At 34.7% G+C, this 20,959-nt stretch overlaps 1 protein-coding gene across 1 annotated transcript in view; it reads right to left on the bottom strand.

The window, feature by feature from the left end:
* DCC (DCC netrin 1 receptor) overlaps positions 1-20,959 on the bottom strand; it is a 1,209,032-nt gene that overhangs the window by 653,853 nt on the left and 534,220 nt on the right. The window contains exon 3 of the mRNA XM_047769428.1: positions 17,267-17,551. Coding sequence (XP_047625384.1) covers positions 17,267-17,551 — 285 coding nt within the window. The remainder of the gene's footprint in view (positions 1-17,266; positions 17,552-20,959) is intronic.

The raw sequence follows: 20,959 nt of genomic DNA, 5'->3' as shown, positions 1-20,959 counted from the left end.
TGGAGAAAGTCTTTCCAATTGTATAATAACCTCTGACCTGATCTGCTGACTGAATTACTATGACTCAAAAAACTCATTTCTTTAAGATAAGATGCCTCAACACTAGGACTGGAATGAATGAAGAAATAACAAAGGAGGTTAAATGTATCTGGGTAATAATACTGTGGTCCATGGTCATGATCAGAGAGGAAGTGAGGTGGGGAGAAGCTCTGGGACACATTTTATTTTTTTAGGGTCACACCCACAGGACATGGAATTTCCCAGGGTAGAGGTTGAATCTGAGCTGTAGCTGCTGGCCTACACCACAGCCACAGCAACATCAGCTCTGAGCCATGTCTGTACCTACACCACAGGTCATGGCACTGGTGGATTCCCGACCCACTGATCAAGACCAGGGATAGAACCTGCATCCTCATGGATACCAGTCGGGTTCGTTACCACTGAGCCATGAAGGAAACTCCTCTGGGACACTATTTAACACTGATGTTAATTTACTTTGCCTGACCCAATTCCACATAGGCTGATTACAGATTAATAAAAGAACACCAATTCTCTAGTTAATAGCTAGAATAGTAATTGTCATCTAAAGTACTCTTTGTGTGAAGAAAGAGAAATTCACACTTTCTCAGTCTTCTCACATATGTTTCCAGTTGTGACAGCAACAAAAATAAATACTCTTCACAATGGAAATATTGAAAGACTTTTCAAAACGTGTTAATTTTTATTAAACCAATATTGTAAATAAAATGTCTCCAAACTTTTCAAAATTGCTGGTAATATGTTTCATTTCCTCCTTTTTTTTTTTGGGGGGGGGGCACACCTGAGGCATATGGAATTTCCCAGGCTCGGGGTCAAATCAGAGCTGTAGCTGCCAGCCTATGCCACAGCCAGAGCAACATCATATCTGAGCCCAGTCTGCAATCTACACCACAGCTCACAGCAACGCCGTATCCTTAACCCATTGAGCAAGGCCAGGGATCGAACCCACGTCCTCATGGATACTAGTGGGGTTCATTACTGCTGATCCACAATGGGAACTACCAATTCCTTTCCTGAAAATGACTTTTCAAAAGAATGGAAATGTTTCGAAGAAAAATGTGGCTTAAACATAAAATTCCTGAAATGAACAGTTTCACAAAATGTACATTTATAAATAGCTCTCTTTATAATGCCTATCTATCTGAATGGCTGATTTTCACCACCTGTTTTTCAGCAGAAATGTTTCAGCTACAGATATGTATCATACTACACTACTATAATAACCATATACTGTGTGGTATTATTCTCACAGAAAATATCAAATAATATCTATGTAATTTTATGTTCCAACTAAAAGAAAATTTATCTTGCAACTTATGTGCAATACTACTTATTTACCCATGGAAGAGCTAAAATTTTAACTCCAACAATTACATTTCTTTTATCAGAAACAAAGTTGTGCAATACAAAGTGGTTATTTTCAAAAATTTTGTTATTTCCATATTTTAATTTACAAAAAAAATGAACAAATAGTACAGAGACTTCCCACATATTAGTTCCCCATTTCTGACATTCAATTTTTTCTATTATTGACATCCTACATTAGATTGGTACATTCATTAAAATGAGTATAGTGATACTGATGCATTATTATCAACCACAGTCCATACATTGAAGTTCACTCTTTGTGTTGTACAGTTCTATGGATTTGTCAAATATACAACATTATATATCCAACATTATGGAAGCATGTAGAATAGTTCCCTCCCTCAAACAAATCCCACTGAGTTTCACTTGTTTATCCTTCACTTACTATCTACATCTCAAACTACAGGCGATCAATAGTCTTGTCACTATTTCAATAGTATCTTTTCCAGAATATCAAAAAGCTGTAATTTTACAGTATGTAGACTTTCCAGATAGATCTTCTTTGGCCTACTCATATGCATTTGGGGTTCTTCTATACCTCTTTTTTTTTTTTTTTTGTCCTTTTAGGGACACACGCACAGCCAATGGAAGTCCCAGGTAGGGGCTGAATTGGAGCTGCAGCTGCCAGCCTACACCACAGCCACAGCAATGCAGGATTCCAGCTGCATCTGCGACCTACAGCACAGCTCATGGCAACACCTGATCCTTAACCCACTGAGCAAAGCCAGGGACCAAACCCACATCTTCATGGATACTAGTCGTGTTCTTAACCTTCTGAGCCACAATGGGAACTCCCTTACATACCTTTTTATGATTAAAAGCTTATTTATTTTTATTGCTGGATATTTTTCCATTGTATAGGTGTACTAAAGTCTGTTTGTTCATTTGTCTATTGAAAGATACTTTTATTGCTTCCAGTTTTGGTAACTATGAACAAATACACCATAAAGGTCTACTTACAGATTTTTGTTTAGACAAAACTTTGCAACTCAATTCCGTAAATATCTTGGAGCCAGATTGTTAGCTATGGCAAGACTATGCTTATTTCTCATTTTAAGTCACTACCTTTTGGAGTGGTTTGTTATACAGCTTATACATATATACAGATTATACATAAATACATGTATATATACAGCTTAAACATATGTATGTATATATATACAGTTTTACATATATATACACATATATGCAATTATATTTATATATATATATATATGTATGTATGTATATGTATGTATAAAACCTGAGACATACCCATGAAAACCAAAACAAAATGAAATCCATCTAGCCATTTAAAATACCAAGTAACTTTTTGGTTGTTGTTAGTTTTAGTTGGACTTTTGGTTTCTGATTTGTACTATTAGGGTGATTCTGGTATTTACAGAGACATTACTGAACTTGACATATACCTTATTCTCCTCCTCTAAATTTTTTTTTTTAAAGGAAGAGCATCAAGAAATATCTTCAAGTGTTAAAATGGGGAGAATGGGTATATAGTTGCCAAGGATACCTTTGTGTGATTAAGCTGTGGGTGGTTTTTATTTTCATCTTTAGGTTTTTCTGTATTTCCTAAATTTTTATTTTTTCAAATTTAATTTAATTTAATTTAATTTTTTTTGTCTTTTTGCTATTTCTTGGGCCACTCCTGCGGCATATGGGAGGTTCCCAGGCTAGGGGTCCAATCGGAGCTGTAGCCGCCAGCCTACACCAGAGCCACAGCAACGCAGGTTCCAAGCTGCGTCTGCGACCTACACCACAGCTCACGGCAATGCCGGATCATCAACCCACTGAGCAAGGGCAGGGATCGAACCCTCAACTCCATGGTTCCTAGTTGGATTCACCAACCACTGTGCCACGACGGGAACTTCTCTAAATTTTTTATTAAATAGAACATACAATATTTTTAGAGTAAAGAGTTATTTTAAACTCTGATGTTGCCAAATAGATGAAAATTATATGAAGAACAAAGAAATTATAAAAGTTAATGACTAAAACACAAAACACATATATAAGAGCAAATGAAACTCTCCCTCCAGGCTCTATAATAACATAGGTGAAAAATCCCTGGGAGGAATAAACTTAAAATTTTAGGCCATGACTTTTGCTGATTAAATAGATTTTAATTCACCTATGATGGAATTAGTAATTTTTTATAAACATACTTTTATTCTTGCTGTATGGGTACTGACTATTCACATCCAAATAGAGTTACTCAGCTAATAGAATATGAGAAAAAAATTTCCAGGAAATTAATAAACATGATTTCATCATGCCATTGAATACTAGTTTGAAACGCTCTATTTCATACATTGGTGAAAGGTACACACAAATGGGCATTTTGTTTTTATTCTTCAAATTGGCACATGATTCATATACTTTTATGTATGTGTAATATGTTTTAAAATTAAAAAAATAAGAGGGAAAGGCAATGCTGGAGTCTAGAAAACATATTTGTCAATGGCTTCAAAATCAACCCAGAAAAAAAGATTTTTCTGCTGATATCATATTTTGAAATTAAAAAAAAAAATAGATGCAGAAAAAGCATTTGACAAAGTCTAACATCCATTCATGATCAAAACTCTTACCAAAGTGGGTATAGAGGGAACATACCTTAACATAATCAAAGCCATTTATGACAAAACCACAGCAAATATAATGCTCAATGGAGAAAAGCTGAAAGCCTTCCCACTAAAATCTTGAACAAGACAAGGATGTCCACCTCTCACCACTGTTATTCAACATAGTACTGGAAGTCCTAACCACAGCAATCAGACAAACAAAAGAAAAAAAGGCATCCAAATAGGAAGAGAAGAGGAAAAACTGTCACTGTTGGCAGATGACATGATACTATATATAGAAAACTCTAAGGATTCAACCCAAAAACTACTTGAACTGATTAACAAATTCAGCAAAGTAGCAAGATATAAGATTAACATTCAGAAATCAGTCACATTTCTGTATATGAACAATGAATTATTAGAAAAGGAATACAAAAATACAATGCCTTTTAAAATTGCACCCCCAAAAATCAAATACCTGGAAATACACCTGACCAAGGAGGTAAAAGACTTACATGCTGAGAATTATAAAACACTAACCAAGGAAATTAAAGAAGATATAAAGAAAGGGAGAGATATTCCATGCTCCTGGGTTGGAAAAATATTGTAAAAATGACCATACTACCCAAAGCAATCTACAGATTCAGTACAGTCCCTAAATTAAAAAGTTCAAAAGCAGACCTCTTTAATACTATGCTCATGGAAGTGAATGAATACAATTTCACAAGTGTTTATAGGCAGTCATGATTTACTTGGACTAAAACCCAGTTAAGCTTCTTCCTGTTTGGGAGGCAAATGTTAGCCTCACTTTCTGATCTGATCTCACTGTCATCCTGGTGAAGTACAGCTAATTCTCCTCAAAGACCAAGAGAGTGGTCTGCAAATAAAGAGAAAATAGTCATAGTGATACTGATCTCTGATAGAGGCAGATTGCATTTAGCTGTAGAGACATGTTAGGGCAATGTGTTAGTTTTACTTATGCATTTCTTTATTTTTTTCTCCCTCCCCCCATCTTTCCTTCTTTCTTTTCAAAATAAATTTTTAAATGGAAAATTTGGCCTACTTTGACTTAATCATCTGAGTCAGAGAAAACTGATCTATAGTCATCAGGAAAATAAATCCTAATGTAACTGTGGATCTCAAACTAGTCTCAGGAATGATTGGTATTCTTACAAATTACTGGGGCTCCCAAAGAGCTTTTGATTATGTAGGGTTATAGCTGTACATAGTTACCACATTAAAATAAAAAAAGAGATTAAAATATATTTTTTTTCAATTATTTACCCCTCACCAAAGATAATATTTTAAAAAATAACTATACGTCCCAATACAAAACTGTTAGTGAGAAGAATAGTAATACTTTACATTTTTGTAATTTTTTTTTAGTGGATGTTCCTGTGGCATATGGAAGTTACTGGGCTTGGAGTCAAATCAGAGCTGCAGCTGGAGACCCACACCACAGCAACACTGGATCTGAGCTGCATCTGTGATCTACAACACAGCTTATGGCAATGTCAGATCTTTAAGACACTGAGCGAGGCCAGGGATTGAATACACATCCTCAGGGATACAACCTGTCCTTAACCTGCTGAGCCACAATGGAAACTCCTATTTTTGTAAATTTTTAATTACTGGTTTCATGTTAAATAACTAAACTAATGTGTTGCTTTCTGTATTCCCTTTGTTCCGATATGCTGATTTGGTTAAATTACATAAAAATGATGACCTTGAATAGATAAGTGGTGGGAAAAGGAAGGTGTATTTTCACAGCCTTTTCAGATCATTGTAGAGTTCATCTTATGGGACTACATCAAAATTCAATAAGTAGTTTCCTGAAAGTTAATTGTACTGTGAAATCTGACAACATATCAATAAACATTTTATGCTATGTTATACAAAAATCCATTGGTCTATCTAGAGTTTTGAATATATCTCTTACCCATGCTTGATTCTGTCACATCAATCAATGGTCATTTGGAATAATATGCTGAATTAGACAGATCTTCCAAATGTTGACACATTTTATTATACTGTATCAAAAAAATCTTATTTTTTACTATCACAACTAGTCCCATCAGAAGGGCTTTTTCCTGTTGCAAAGCTGTCAAGATCCTCATGACAGATACAAGTTTTCAAAATTTCTAATTTTAACTTAATAGCTTGAATTTCATCCTTGGCAGCAAATGCTGTTTTCCTTGAACTGACTGACTCACTCCATTTTTTTTCTTTTCTTTTTTTTTTTTTTAGAAAATGTCTAACTAGTACTCAAGTCTGAATAGCTATAGTTTTCCTGTTGATTGTCCTTTCAAGTAAGAATGATGTTCCATAAAAAAGCAGCTTACTCATCTCGAAATACAAATGATTATAGAAATATTTACCCCTCAAAAAACACTGCACATTGATATTCTCAATGTGAATCCCATCCCCCCTTTATTTTTGGCTTTGGCCTGCAGTGCCTTGATGTGGGATGTCCAATTCCAGGTCAGGGATTGAACCCAGGCCTTAGCAGTGAAAGCACCAAATCTTAAACACTAAGACCACCAAGGAACTCCCATGTAGTCCCCATTTTGACAGGTACAATATTAAAAAGATATTTAAGGATTGAGATTTAATAAAACTAATTATTTTCACTGCTTTATCAAAGACCTTCTTTAGATCAACATGGTGAAAACGTATCTGAAAAAAATCAGTATTATTTTTATTAAAACAGGTTTAACTTCACCAATCCCCTGATCATCTAGAGAAATGCCAAGGGTTCGTGGACCATATTTTGAAGAACTGATATAGCCACAGTTTCAACACTGCCAGTTTTCTGAGACATTCAAGAAGCCTATTTCTTTTCAACAAAGGGATAATTTTGCATCTTCTAAGCAAAAGTACAAATTGACAAAGTAATTACACTTTTTTCCCTCCCCTTCTACCTCCTCTTCCTCCTCCTCCTCATTATAATTTTTCAGTTAGTCAATCAGTGCAAAACTTAAATATTTCCCATCAATGTCTTTTAGCAAGAGACTACCATTGCAAATTTAAAAGCATCTGGGGTCATATAATCTGACACATTTAACCTACACTTCATATATTTGGAAATAAGAACTCAACCATCTTCAGGGCCCATGACCCAAAGAGTCATGGAGAAAGTGCACTAGTGAAAGTGGAGAGAATATTTTCAATTTAAAGATATTTCCAAAAAAAGTTTCTATTAGACCTCACACTAGCCGAATTTTACTGAGTTTGTGAGGCCAGCTAGAAGCTAGATTTGACTCTCTGCATTCATAAGTTTTCCCAAATGCCTCATAGCCATGTAATTTTGTCTTCCTTTATGACATCTGACCAGGTTGAATATATAAATTATCCAACCTTGGATATGTTTCAGAATGAAATACAATTATTCTAAGATATCCTGTATGATCAGGACTATCCTGGGCAAACTGGAATACATTCTTACCATATAATGACAATGGTTTTTTTTTTGCACTGGAAAAATCTATTTTTTTTATTATTATTATTTTTTTGTCTTTTGTCTTTTTTTTTGTTGTTGTTGTTGCTATTTCTTGGGCCGCTCCCACGGCATATGGAGGTTCCCAGGCTAGGGGTTGAATCGGAGCTGTAGCCACCGGCCTACGCCAGAGCCACAGCAACGCGGGATCTGAGCCGCGTCTGCAACCTACACCACAGCTCAGGGCAACGTCGGATCGTTAACCCACTGAGCAAGGGCAGGGACCGAACCCGCAACCTCATGGTTTCTACTCGGATTCGTTAACCACTGCTCCACGACGGGAACTCCGAAAAATCTATTTTTTTAAATGCTTTAAATGCTTTATTTCAGTATAGTTGATTTACAAGGTTGTAATAATTTCTGTTGTAAAACAAGGTCATTCAGTTATATATGTATACACATCCATTGTCATTCAGATTCTTCTTTCCATGTAGATTATCACAGAATATTGGGTAGAGTTCTCTGTGCTCAAGAGTAAGGACAATGATTTTTCTTTTTTAATATGGCCATTTTCCTAAACTATTGTTTAGTAATAACACTCAACTTTGGTGGCAAAATCTAAAGAATAACTAAGGTATAGAGAAACTTAATTATGGACTGTTGGCATCTGTGTCAGCAACAACAAAAAAATACTAGTTTTCTCAATTTAATAACTGTCTTCCTTAAAATGAGTAGTACATGCTTTTAACTTGTGTGCTTTCTGGATACAAAACCTTTTTTTTTTCTCATTGTATAATCTAGTGTTCTTAAATTTCTACCTCAATGGAATAGCAAACACTTTTCCAACTGGAAACAAAAGGGCACTGTAGAATAGCATGAGATATTCTCTTTGATTTCTTCCAAAGCATAAGCATTACAAATTAATTTAACTTAGCAGAGCTAGTTTCCTTGATATCCTCAGTTTCAAGCTAACCTGTCCACCTGCTGGCTCCTCAGCCATCTCCCATCTGGTTCTGTCTTAGGAAAGTCAGAAGACACCATGTGTTTTCAAACACCGGTAGGCACCATCATATGTGCTCTAAGCAAAACATTCCACAAAACTCCTTCTAACTCTGTGTTTAAAGTGTCTTTTATTAAAAAACAAGCCTAATCCATGCAGATCACAGGAATCAACATTTATTTAATAAAAAATGAAAAACTCCATCTGGCCAAAAGGAGCTTTGTAGAGAGAGGCAGAAGGGAGCCATTTCTCAGAAGCTCTACGATTCCATTACTTTCCTTCCTCGCTTACCAATTCAGTACTAAAAATAGCACTTTTTCTGTAAATATTCCTACATCTGCTCATATTTCCTCTTTATGTCTCCATGTACACACACATATTTCTATTTGTAGCTAGAGCTTGGAAGAAGACAGGGAGTGTCTATTCTTATCATTGGCATGTGGCTATATTTCCCTTCTGTCTCACAGGCAAATTTTGAGTCTATCAGTTTCATTTTATAGCAGATCTGAAGGAAGTGATTTTTCTTTTATAGAATACTTTTTTTTAAAAAAAATCTACAGCTGACAGTAGAATCCCAGAAAACTAATGTTGCCATTATTATGTGCCAAATTTAGTTTAGGGGACCTAAGCAGCACTTAAAACTTTTCAGAAAAATTAATGGATTTGTCGCTCTAACGCTTGTTTTTGATCAAGAACCGTCAGTATTCAGAATATTTCCTGTTTGTCCAATGTTGAATCAATGAAGCTGTGCTCATAAGTCATGACTAAGTATGTCTTTTTTTATGCTCAAGGAATAAAGTGGCCCAGAGAAGGAAGTTCTACCACTTCTTTCAGTAATTTCTGTCACTTCTGCACTCAATTGTGTATGGATTTGGATTCCACACACACCTGGAGAAAGCCTCTTCTATGTATGTAAGTGATGGAAGATTACTGACCCTTCAGTCACCCACCCAGGGCTACTAAGTGTCATATTCATAGTAAATGCAGACCTGACCATAAGTCAGCCCAATAGACTCTTAGGAAGAGACAGGCTCTTTCATTTTCAAGCATATTGTTTTGACTTTTGACCTCATGTGAAACATCAACCTTTTAGAGAATGAAAGTTAAGATACTATAATGGATATCTAACCTCCCTCAAGGTCAAGGATGACCATAGAAAAACCAGTGGATTTGGTGAAGGAGAGATCAGTAGTAACATTAGAATGATAGACATGATAAGAAAAATGCCAAAAATGCCTATTGTCGAGGCCAAATGTCAATATCAGTGGCAAGAAAAAGACCCACCCAGTATTCCAAGTACTTCCAACTTGGAATACTAAACCTTGCTGATCACCCCCAAAGTAGCACTGGAACATAAAGACTTGTTCCTTTGTCTGTGCATTGTTTTATATACCCAAAGAAGTCAGCTGAGATTTCCTAACATGTGAGACTTTGTTGCACCTGAATGGTATTTCAACCACTCCATGTGAAACTCTGGTCACCTCAGTCATCTTGCATTGGTTAAAAGATGATTGGATTAGGAAGATGTGATATATATGCACAATGGAATACTACTCAGCCATAAAAAATAACAAAATAATGCCATTTGCAGCAACATGGATGGAACTAAAGACTCTCATACTGAGTGAAATAGGTCAGAAAGAGAAAGACATACCATCTATCACTTATATCTGAAATCTAATATACAGCACAAATGAACCTTTCCACAGAGAAGAAAATCATGGACTTGGAGAACAGATGTGGTTTCCAAGGGGGAGGGGGAGGGAGTGGGGTGGATTGGGAGCTTGGGGTTAATAGAAGCAAACTATTGCTTTTGGAATGGATTAGCAATGAGATCCTGCTTTATAGCACTGGGAACTATGTCTAGACAGTTATGATGAAGCATGATAATGTAAGAAAGAAGAATGTATACATGTATGTGTAACTAGGTCATCATGCTGTACAGAAGAACAAAAATGTATTGGGAAAATAACTAAAATATTTAAAAAAAGATCTAACCTAAAATGACTAAAGCATATAATTTATACAGCATGATTGTCCATTGGTTTCTGAGCTCTGCCCAGCTTAGACTCCAATAAAGGAGAGGATACTGTTATCATATCATCCATGGGGGCAAATCAAGACAGGAACTTGGTCAGTTCGCTGTCTAGCCTCAGTCAGTTGCATACCAAAAAAAGGACCTTTTTTTTTTTTTTTTTGGTCTGCTTGTGTAACAATATAAACTGACTTAAAACTGTTTTTGTCTTTTTTTGTTGTTGTTGTTGTTCTTTTGCCATTTTCTTGGGCCGCTCTTGTGGCATATGGAGATTCCCAGGCTAGGGGTTGAATCGGAGCTGTAGCCACCAGCCTGCGCCAGAGCCACAGCAACGCTGGATCCGAGCCGCGTCTGCAACCTACACCACAGCTCACGGCAACGCCGGATCGTTAACCCACTGAGCAAGGGCAAGGATCAAACCCGCAACCTCATGGTTCTTAGTCGGGTTCGTTAACCACTACGCCACGATGGGAACTCCAAAACTGTTTTTGAATTAACAAAAAAGTAGAAAAATCTACTATATTATGAGATTGATTTTTGACCCCTAATTATTGTGCTTCATCATGGCCTTATGGTTCTCAATAATTAGAATTTATCCAGAAAACTTCCACTCTTTTTTTTTTTGGCTTTGTAGTGCTACACCTGCGGCATATGGGGTTTCTCAGGCTAGGGGTCCAATCGGAGATATAGCTGCCAGCCTACACCACAGCCACAGCAATGCCAGATCCTTAACCCACTGAGCAAGGCCAGGGATCGAACTCACAACCTCATGGTTCCTAGTCAGATTCGTTTCCACTGCACCACAACAGGAACTCTGAAAACTTCTACTCTTAAACATTGTAATTATAAAAGAATGGTTTGAGATGAATGTGCATAAAATAATAAAAGAGATTCTTGGTAGTGAGAAGATTTGGAAAGGCTAATCTTGTCCAATCTCTTAACAGATAAGGAAACTGGGATTTTAGAAGATTAAAAGAATTGGTAATGGCTAATAAAGATCAAATATTAGGAAGTTTTATTTATCTGCTAAATCTTATTTCTAAACTAGTTCCCTAGTGATATACTTTCTATAGCCAAAGAAATGATGTTGATGGAAAGATAAGAGTGCCAATCACATGTCAGTGAGTTACTAGAGAGGAATGGTTGAAGGGTACTCTGACCTCTAATAGATGTGAAAAGGAAATGCATAAAGTAGGGAGTACTATGGATATATAGCACAAAACATGTGTAATTAACTACCAGTAGGTGGATGAATACTTAGATATCCAGAATCAAAGTCAGGTAATGTATTATCAGAAAAATCTTGACATGAGAATCAAAATCTTTAAAATGAGAATTCCTAAGATGCCAAAGAAATTGTGATTGTTGACTAAGGACATAATAATTCCAGGCATTGTACTTGGCCTATAAAACTGAAGTCTCTGAACCACTCAATGAAACATTTGATATTGCTCTCTATATTTTAGAAGGTTAATAAATTGATACTTAGATTAAGTAATGTATTCTAATTGCAGAACTCGCAAGCAGTACAACTGAGATTTGTACTTTTATATCAGACTCCATGCTTTTAACAACTTTTATTAATAATGATAGTTCAAACTGGGAATTTTAAATATTCATTATTTGATCAATATTAACTCAATATGAACCAGATCCATGGAAATGTATGCATAGTCCACATGCTAACCACTTCATACAATCTGGATTAAATCTGATGTAATATTTAGGAAACATGAATTTCACATGGTTTAAATATAATACGGTCTTCTACTTTATTCTTTTCCAAGCGCATATAAAAAAGAAGCACAAGAAATCATTTTACCCAACTTAGATTGATGAAAGGGTATGAGTGTTCTTGTAACTGCATAGGAAATAGTTTTATTCAAAACTACCAAAAAAAAAAAAAAAAAGGATACCAGGGAAAATCCTTCAATGCAGGGAGAAACATTAAGTACAATACAAAAATATCAAGTAATATGTTAATCTTATTTGTGCTTCACTTCTCTGCTTCTGTTTTAATGAATGTGTATGCTATTGCAGTCATTGCTCAAAAATCTCCAAGGCTCCCCAACCATGAATAAAGCGAATAGAATCAAGTGTAAATTCCTAGATGTGGGACTCAAGGTAGATTCAGCTTCTAACTCCAGATTTATCATCCACTGTTATCATTCTACAAATGGTTCTCTCTTGATGATTGAGAAAAGTAATAGTCTCTATGAAGATGTTGCAAATTGTCCACTTAGAATTGATATATTCCTTGTCTGTGTTGATTTAGAAATGGATATGTTTACCTAAACTTACCATTCCCTGCATTATGTTAATTATACGCCTTCATGAGCTGTCTGGGTCAATGGTAAATTTCAAAACAAAGGATGTCTCCTATGTTTTCCCTTACAGATCATTATTCTGCAGAAATTATAAAAATAAATGGTATCAAAGTGTAATTAACTTCGAAACATGTCATATTTTGTCAAACAATAAAGCTTAACACACCCATCAGTTAATAATAAATTCTTAGTGATGAGCAAAAGGTGAGACTCTTTTAAAACTAAAAGCATAATTTTCCTTTTAAATAATATACATTATGGAATGGTTTCTATTTAAAATTTATTTCAGGAGTTCCCATTGTGGCGCAGTGGAAACGAATCTGACTAGGAACCATGAGGTTGCAGGTCTGATCCCTGGCCTTGCTCAGTGGGTTACAGATCCAGCATTGCCATGAGCTGTCCACAAATGCGGCTCAGATCTGGAGTGGCTGGCAGCTATGCTTCAATTAGACCTGTAGCCTGGGAACCTCCATATGCTGCAGGTGTGGCCCTAAAAAGACAAAACAAAACAATAAAAACCCACCTTATTTCAATAAAAAAAATAAGTATTACAGAGAAAAATCATTCAAAATATGTTTTAGTCCAATTTGCTCCATTAGAAGTCAGTGTCTCTAATTGCAGATATTTAATTCAAGTCTATCCAGGACCCAGAGTCATCTAATAATAGTTAAATGAATGAACAACAGATTGAATTACCAATTGATCAATTCAATTAGGCCATTAAGAAAACTGAAATCAGAGTTCCAGTGAATGGGCCAGTTATTTTAGTCAACCTAGTACCCAAAGCAGATTTATAATTCAACAATTCAATCTACTGTTTGGCACTCAGACATGATGAGAACTGAATAAAGTAGACGTGACAATCAAAACGGCCACTTCAATTTCTCCTATGTTCTCCGTCACATACAGTTAGACATTTCAGACCATCTCAACTCTTACTTAGTGTTTTGTTATCAATATTTCAAAAAACTTTTACAATAATTTAATACCAATTTATTCTGTTAAAAATGTACAGCTGTTCATAATTTAGTTTGCCTTAAGACATTAATTAACGAATTAAATTAGTTACCAATACTTTTACCTTTGAATGAAGCAAATAATTAATCTTGAAAATATGCAATGTTATGGGAAACTATCTTTTAAAATGTGTAATTTATTTTGAACACAATAACGACCCTACCCCGCTCCTAATCTCAGCAAGATGTGTCATTACCTACCCTCTACTGAATCTGGACTCCATCCCCTGCCTCCTATATCACATCTGATATGTCTCCAAGACCTGCCCTTAATATCCCCCCCACTCATCCTCATTTCTGAATCCCTACTGATACTGCTTTACTAGTAGCTTATGAACAGTCCTCTCCAGGATTAATGGTGGACATTCTACTTTATCTTTTCTTCCTTCAGTTTATCATCCTTCCTTCCAGTTTCTTCTCCAACATTTCCTGTGACCCAGTTAAACAGAATATGTGCTGTTTCCTGAAAAGCTTTGCTCTCTCTTTTCTCTATATTTTGATGATGTGGTTCTTGCCTCCTGGCATTCTCTTCTCTCTTCCTAGCCACAACTTGGTATTCAAAACTGGAACATTAGTGTTTCTCTATTATGTAAGGTAACGGCACTCCATACTTCTTGTTTTAAGAACAATTTACTTGCATTCTCTATTTCTCCCACTAAACTATATTTTTAGGGGTGGCCATCATTTTCCAACTTTGTATTCCTAGCAACCAGTGTGATGGCAGGTATATAACATTTACTCAAAATTTTGTTGAATAAAGTATTTATTTAGTGAATGAACTTAAATTTCTGAAAGACAGCATCTCAAAACAACTATCTGATTCTTAAACTCTAATTTAATAAGTCTCAATTACTTAGTGAAATTAGACACATGACCCATAAAAGTGGCAACTTGAAATGTATTCTATATAAACTTGAATAAGGACATCAAATTATATACCATTTAGAACTGGATTAACTCTACACACATATACATGTAAATGAAAATAATCTTTTTATGAACTGTGGTAAAAAACAAGTATTGAATGAAATTGTAAAACTTCCAACGAGCATATATTTTTCAAACTAAAGCAAAAATAGCTAAGTACACCAGTCAATATGATAGTTAAATGACCGTGGAAGAATACGTTTTTTCAAATAATGATAACCATAGAGGTACCGCTTTAATGCTTTTAAGTCATGATAACAATATGATGGATTTCTATTTTAACTGATTCTCTCTTACTCTTAAATACACATTAGAAGGGAGAATGGGCCATATATCTATCAATTATTACTTCCTCAAATTGGTACTTAATAGAAAGTAGAAATTGATTCAGTAAGTATCAGTATGATTTTAAAAACAAGAAAACCACAAATGGCAGCTAGAGAAAGCTGAGATTGAGCATTTATTCATTCACTCAGTTTTCTACTTATGGGTTTCTCTATTTGACCTCTAAACAAACTTACAAGCTTGAAGATAAATGGGACAAACATGATCCTTCAGGAGGTCTTTTATGTGGTCACAGCATAGAGGACTTGCTTGATCAAATATGCTAATTATGTGTGTGTTTATTCATAAGTCCTTTTCTTAAGTTTCTATTTTAATTCATAGGACTTGGAGGAAAATTCTCATTAGATGTAATGATTTAAAAAATATTAATTTTCATTCATATAAGAAATATACAGATACTTCCAAAGTATATAACATAATCTTGATTTTAGCCAAATCAAGGATATGGAATTTGGTTTTGAATAAATCTCCATGGGTTATAATGCAAATGTGCTTTACAAGGTGAACAAATAAATGTAAATGGTGATTTACATGGTGATGATTATATCTCTGTGTCTTTCAAAAGTTTCCATCTCAGATTTAATATTTAATTACTCCAACTTATCCCTTAATACCACTGGAAAACAGACTTTTCAGTCATATTAAGATAGACAAACATATTCTTGCCAATATTCTTTGTGGCTTACCTAGGATTCTCATCTGATTGACACAGATGCATTCTTAAGGGTATGTGAATATAAATATTTTAAATCATTTTTTGTTTCTAATGGATGCTTAAAGAAATGCATGTATGTGTTAGGAATAAATACTGCATTTGCATTTGTCACTGTCTAGAGGTGGAAGGCAACAGTATCAATGATGGTTATTGATACATTTAAGTCATTTAGGTCTGTGACTAGAAGAGGAGAAAATCCACAAAAAAGAGAAGAGGTTTTAGAGATGTCTGTATTCAAGTCTCTGGAAACTTTCATCAAATTTACAGTTTGCATTTGGAATGACTTGGGGACATTACCCTCTCTACCTGAGGGACTTGTGATACAAATGGAGTGTGGAAACAAGAACCAAAATCAATGCTTTAACAAGGAATTTGTTACTCATAATTATTCAAGTGTTGCTTTATTTGTGATTCTCACAATTGAGTCTAAGCAAACCCTACATGTGAAACTAAATTTTATATAGATATAAGATAGTAGCCATTATTGGAAGAGATCTTAGAAAAATATCCATTCTATCCTCTGATTATTTGGAAAGAAAACTGAGGCCAGAGTCTTAGATATTTTCCAGGGAAGAGAAACTCAGATAAGAGATGGAGAGAAACAGTTTTCCTTATTACAATATCAATCACACTTTATTATAATTACTTACAAGTCCATGTTCAGTGAAAATACTAATAAGCCAGGTTGTGGCAGTCTTAGTCATTGCTGAATCTCTAGTATGTATCACAATGCTTCTCAGACATGAGCATATGAATGGATGAATAAATTAATGTTCAAATATCAACCTGGGGAAAGCTCTTAACTTTGCTAAGCCTTACCTTCATCCTCTGAAAATGGAGATAATAATAACTATACATTAGACTATTATCAGAGGAAAATTAAATAACAACAAGGTTATTTTGATTAACATATAGTTGATTGACAATGTTGTGTCAATTTCTGCTGTACAGCATAGTGACCAAGTCATACATATGTACATAAAACATAAAATAAAAAATATACACACTACTACATACAAAATAGACAGCCAACAAGGACTTATTATATAGCCGAGGGGATTGCACTTAATATTTTGTAATAACCTATAATGGAAAAGAATGTTAACAAAAGAATATGTATATTTATATGTGTGTATAACTGAATCACTTTGCTGTAAACTTCAAACTAGCACAACATTGTAAGTCAACTACATTGCAATAAAAATTAAAAAGAAAATTTTAGCAATGGGCTTTGCACAAAGAAGCATTCACTAACTATTAATGAAATTAGTGAATTAATGAAGCCTAATATAAAAAAATAGCTATTTCTCTAGAAAATTCAATGGCAATCATGAAAAAAATAAAAACTTTTGGCATACCCTCATCTAATGATTCAGTTAGAAAAGAAAAAAATATAAACCTAAACCCAATGAAAAATACAGAACTTAAAAACAACTACATAATATTTGTTAAAGTAAATAAAGAATATAATTCTGAGGAGAATAAAGAGCACTGCAATACCTGATAAGATTCTAACTTCTGCTTCATTTCCTGTTCTTGAGCTGGCTGGATTCCGGGCTAAGCATCGATAGATCCCAATGTCCCCAGGTTGAAGTCTGCTGATCTGCAAGGCTCCAGAGGGCAAGACCACTATGTGGGAGTCACCCGGGATGGGAGTCAGGTCTTGTTGGTTTTTCTGCCAGTGTATGGTTGGCATTGGCTCCCCAATGACTTCGCACTTGAGTAGCACTGTGTCACCCATGAAGGCAGTGACAGATTCTGTCTGGGAAAGGAACCTCAGTGGTCCTAGGGGAAACACAAAGAAGGCAGGATAAATCTTTCAGATGAGGCACAATAATCACCAAATAAATAATGACACGTGTTTCTTATAGAAAATTTTATTTTACAAAGCATCTTCTCAAAATCCATCTCATTTGCTCTTCATATTTACTACTATTATGTTTGGCCTGATAGTAGTTTCTATGACTAAAGCAATGATAAAGATGTTGCCACTGATGTCCAGATGCTTATGTTTTGTTCTTATTGGTCAATGCAAAAGCCTTGTGAAATAAATGGAGCAAATAAGATCATCCTAATTTTACACATGAGCAAACTGAGGCTCAGAGAAGTGAAATTCCATATTTATTCAGAGTTATTATGTGGTAATCCTGTAAAGAAGATCTTGTTCTTTTGAATCACTCATCCTATGTTCTTATTGTTACCCAGCTTTGGACATTGGACTGTGAAGTTGTGGGGATTTATGAAGGACTGGCCCTATGGTATAACCTAGGGCAGTTTCAAGAAAGATGGGTGATATCAACAACCAATTACAGTAACACTCTTACACGGGTTGACTGCCTCAGGTAAACGGTCATCAGTATCTCCCTGTGATGGCTGTGGTAGAGTGAACAAATGCTAAAGCTAGAATTAGACTAGCTTGTGTTTCTAGCCTGGCTGTGCCACCTACTGTGTATAAATTCTTTGGTAATCTGTTTCATTTATTTGGACTATAAACTGGGATAGAAGTGAACAACTTATGTAACTATTGTGATGTTCATTTGTAATAATGTAAAAAATCCATTCATATGGATGAATAAGCAAAAGCAGGGGAAGATGAAAGGACACAAGTAAATAAACTGGCCATCACGGAGCATAATAAGCATGGTGATAGAGAAGCCTCATCATAATGTTGTACGTGAGAAGGGTAGAAAACATCTGGACCCTGCCCTCTTGAACCCCCTTTTATGAACATATAAAAGGGTATTTGTGATGCTAATGCTTTGACTATGAAGGCATTTATATGACTACAAATATATTTAAATGAATCATGCCATTATTGATAGATCATTGGCAATTTTACTTTCTAGAGTTAAACAATTTCTTGATTCATGTTCTATTCATCATAATTATTTCTAATTCTATTTTAATTTTAATGTTACTTGAATTGGTTTCACTGTATGTGAATTTCACAATAAAATTTGATTCATCCATCAATTTGGGGATTCATGTCAAGATTTTTTGATCATATTTACATTCCTGTGATTTTTTTATAGATTTACCTTAACTATATCAAAATTACCTAGGTGTTGGTTTAAATTTTGTCAAGAAATTTTCTATCAATATTTAGCCAGTAGCAAATTTCCATGTGTTCAGTTTTAACTATTGTTAGTTTTGAGTCTACTAATTCTCACAAACCTAACTTTTTCAACAATATGATGAAAATTTTGCTAGAGTGAAAGGGCAAAGGCAAAATATCCTAGATTAAAACATCATAATTTAATATGGAAGATAAGCAGAAATACTATAGAGATGTCTTATACTCTAGGTAAAGGCAGCATTTCATGTCCCTTTCAGGGATTCATCTTTAAGCCACAAGATAACTGAATCTATGAAATAGGAAATTCTATCAATATCACAAATGGAATAGGTACAAGCTGCCAAAGACGGCACATCACTCATTATAGCCACACTCATAAATAGACCTACAGACCTGGAGGTGCAATGTTATGGTTGTTCTTTAGTGAGAACAATGAATTCTAGACCATAGAGAAACGTTAACATGGATATATACATACATAAATTTATCAATTGAAATTTATCATACACATGGGTACTAAAATTATTCATCTGGAATCTGAATCCATGGAAGTGTTTGTCTCAACAATACAGATAATTTATAGGGGGAACCAAACAAGGCCTAATTTTATTTTTCTCATTTAGCTAACTGGAACTAAACTAAAATTGTACTGGATCCACCACTGAGTGAAGACCAAGAAGAATTAGTTAACCTGGGTCCTGGCTCACTGTTCAAAGTACAGTTTTCAAGCTGGATGTAATGTAGTCTTAAGCTTATTCAAAAGAAGGTGCATTAATCTACTATTGATTGGCTTCAGTGGATTTAAAGTATGTACTTAAACAGAGGATATTTTATGTATACTACACAAGGCAAATGAGTAGTGGCCAGATGTTATAATTGTTATTTAGGTCAAGAGATTTTCAAATACATTTCTGACTTGTTTATTTAATAGTTTTCGTCTTTGTCTTCAGCCCTAAGCATTTTACTTTGTAGTTAAGGATATAGCTGGGAGTAGTATATCCTCACATACAAGGATTTTACATTTTATACAATGTGGGTAAGAATAAAATACATGTGATAAGCAGATAAAGTATCTGGAAACTTTCATTTATTCAGATATATGATCATGTTACATAACTTGGATAAAATTCTAAATATGTATTTTACATCTGAATGTCTGTGGTATTCAAAAAATTCAATTATAGAGTTCTAGAGCATAGAAAACCTAAAATGAAAGGGTAATTCAAATTGATACTCAACAAGCTGTTCCTTTATATAGAGTTCATCTAGCTGGAATAAAGAGGGATAAGGCATTAGGTTATATTAATATAATTAAGCTTAATAAAATTGGCTATGGTTCCACATGCTTATTCAGTACACACTTTATGTTGATTTCAGATTTTAATAAACAAGGGGTCAGAACTGCTTCCTACTTAAAATTTAACAATGCAATGTTTGAAAACTTTAAACAGTTGATTATTTGACATAGTGAGAAATTATAAACATAATTTGTACTTTTTTCTTTTTGCCTCTACAAAGAAAAGCCCACACATCTAAAAGCAATTCTAAGGTTACAAGGTCCCATATGACTTGAATTAATGTTGCCAGCATTGTGCTGCATTTTAGCACTCACATCTCATGGTGGTGTAACAAACCAGCAACAGTATTAAAAGAAGTTATCAACTTAGTACTATATTTTAACCCATGAGTATGAGCTTCTAGTAATGAATGCCAAACTTACTGTAACTCAAAAGAATGAAATACAGTATTTTCATAGTATCATTTAATGCTCTAATGCAATAAAAAGATACAGGTATGACTTTAAATAGATACCCATGTGAACCAGTTCTGCTCTTTAAAACCCTGTTCATGGAAAAAGCCTGGCTCAGACTCATCAGATCATGTTTGATCAGTTATAATCATAACACAAATGGTAGTCGTATCTCTACCCTTTTCTTACTCAAATCCATTCCAAAATTACCAAACTTTTGGTTTCACTCAGGAAACTGATGTTCCAAAATTTTTCTAGTATTGCCTTATGCCTCAAGTCCTGGTACGCAAAAATCAAGCACAATGTATGTTCCAGGTTCATCTTCCACAACTCCTACAAAAGAATTCTAGGATCAATTGATCAAACA

The sequence above is a fragment of the Phacochoerus africanus genome, chromosome 2, assembly GCF_016906955.1.
Source record: "Phacochoerus africanus isolate WHEZ1 chromosome 2, ROS_Pafr_v1, whole genome shotgun sequence".
In the NCBI taxonomy this organism is placed as follows: domain Eukaryota; kingdom Metazoa; phylum Chordata; class Mammalia; order Artiodactyla; family Suidae; genus Phacochoerus; species Phacochoerus africanus.
The sequence above is the reverse complement of the archived record's forward strand: the minus strand, read 5'-3'. Positions and strand labels throughout refer to the sequence as shown.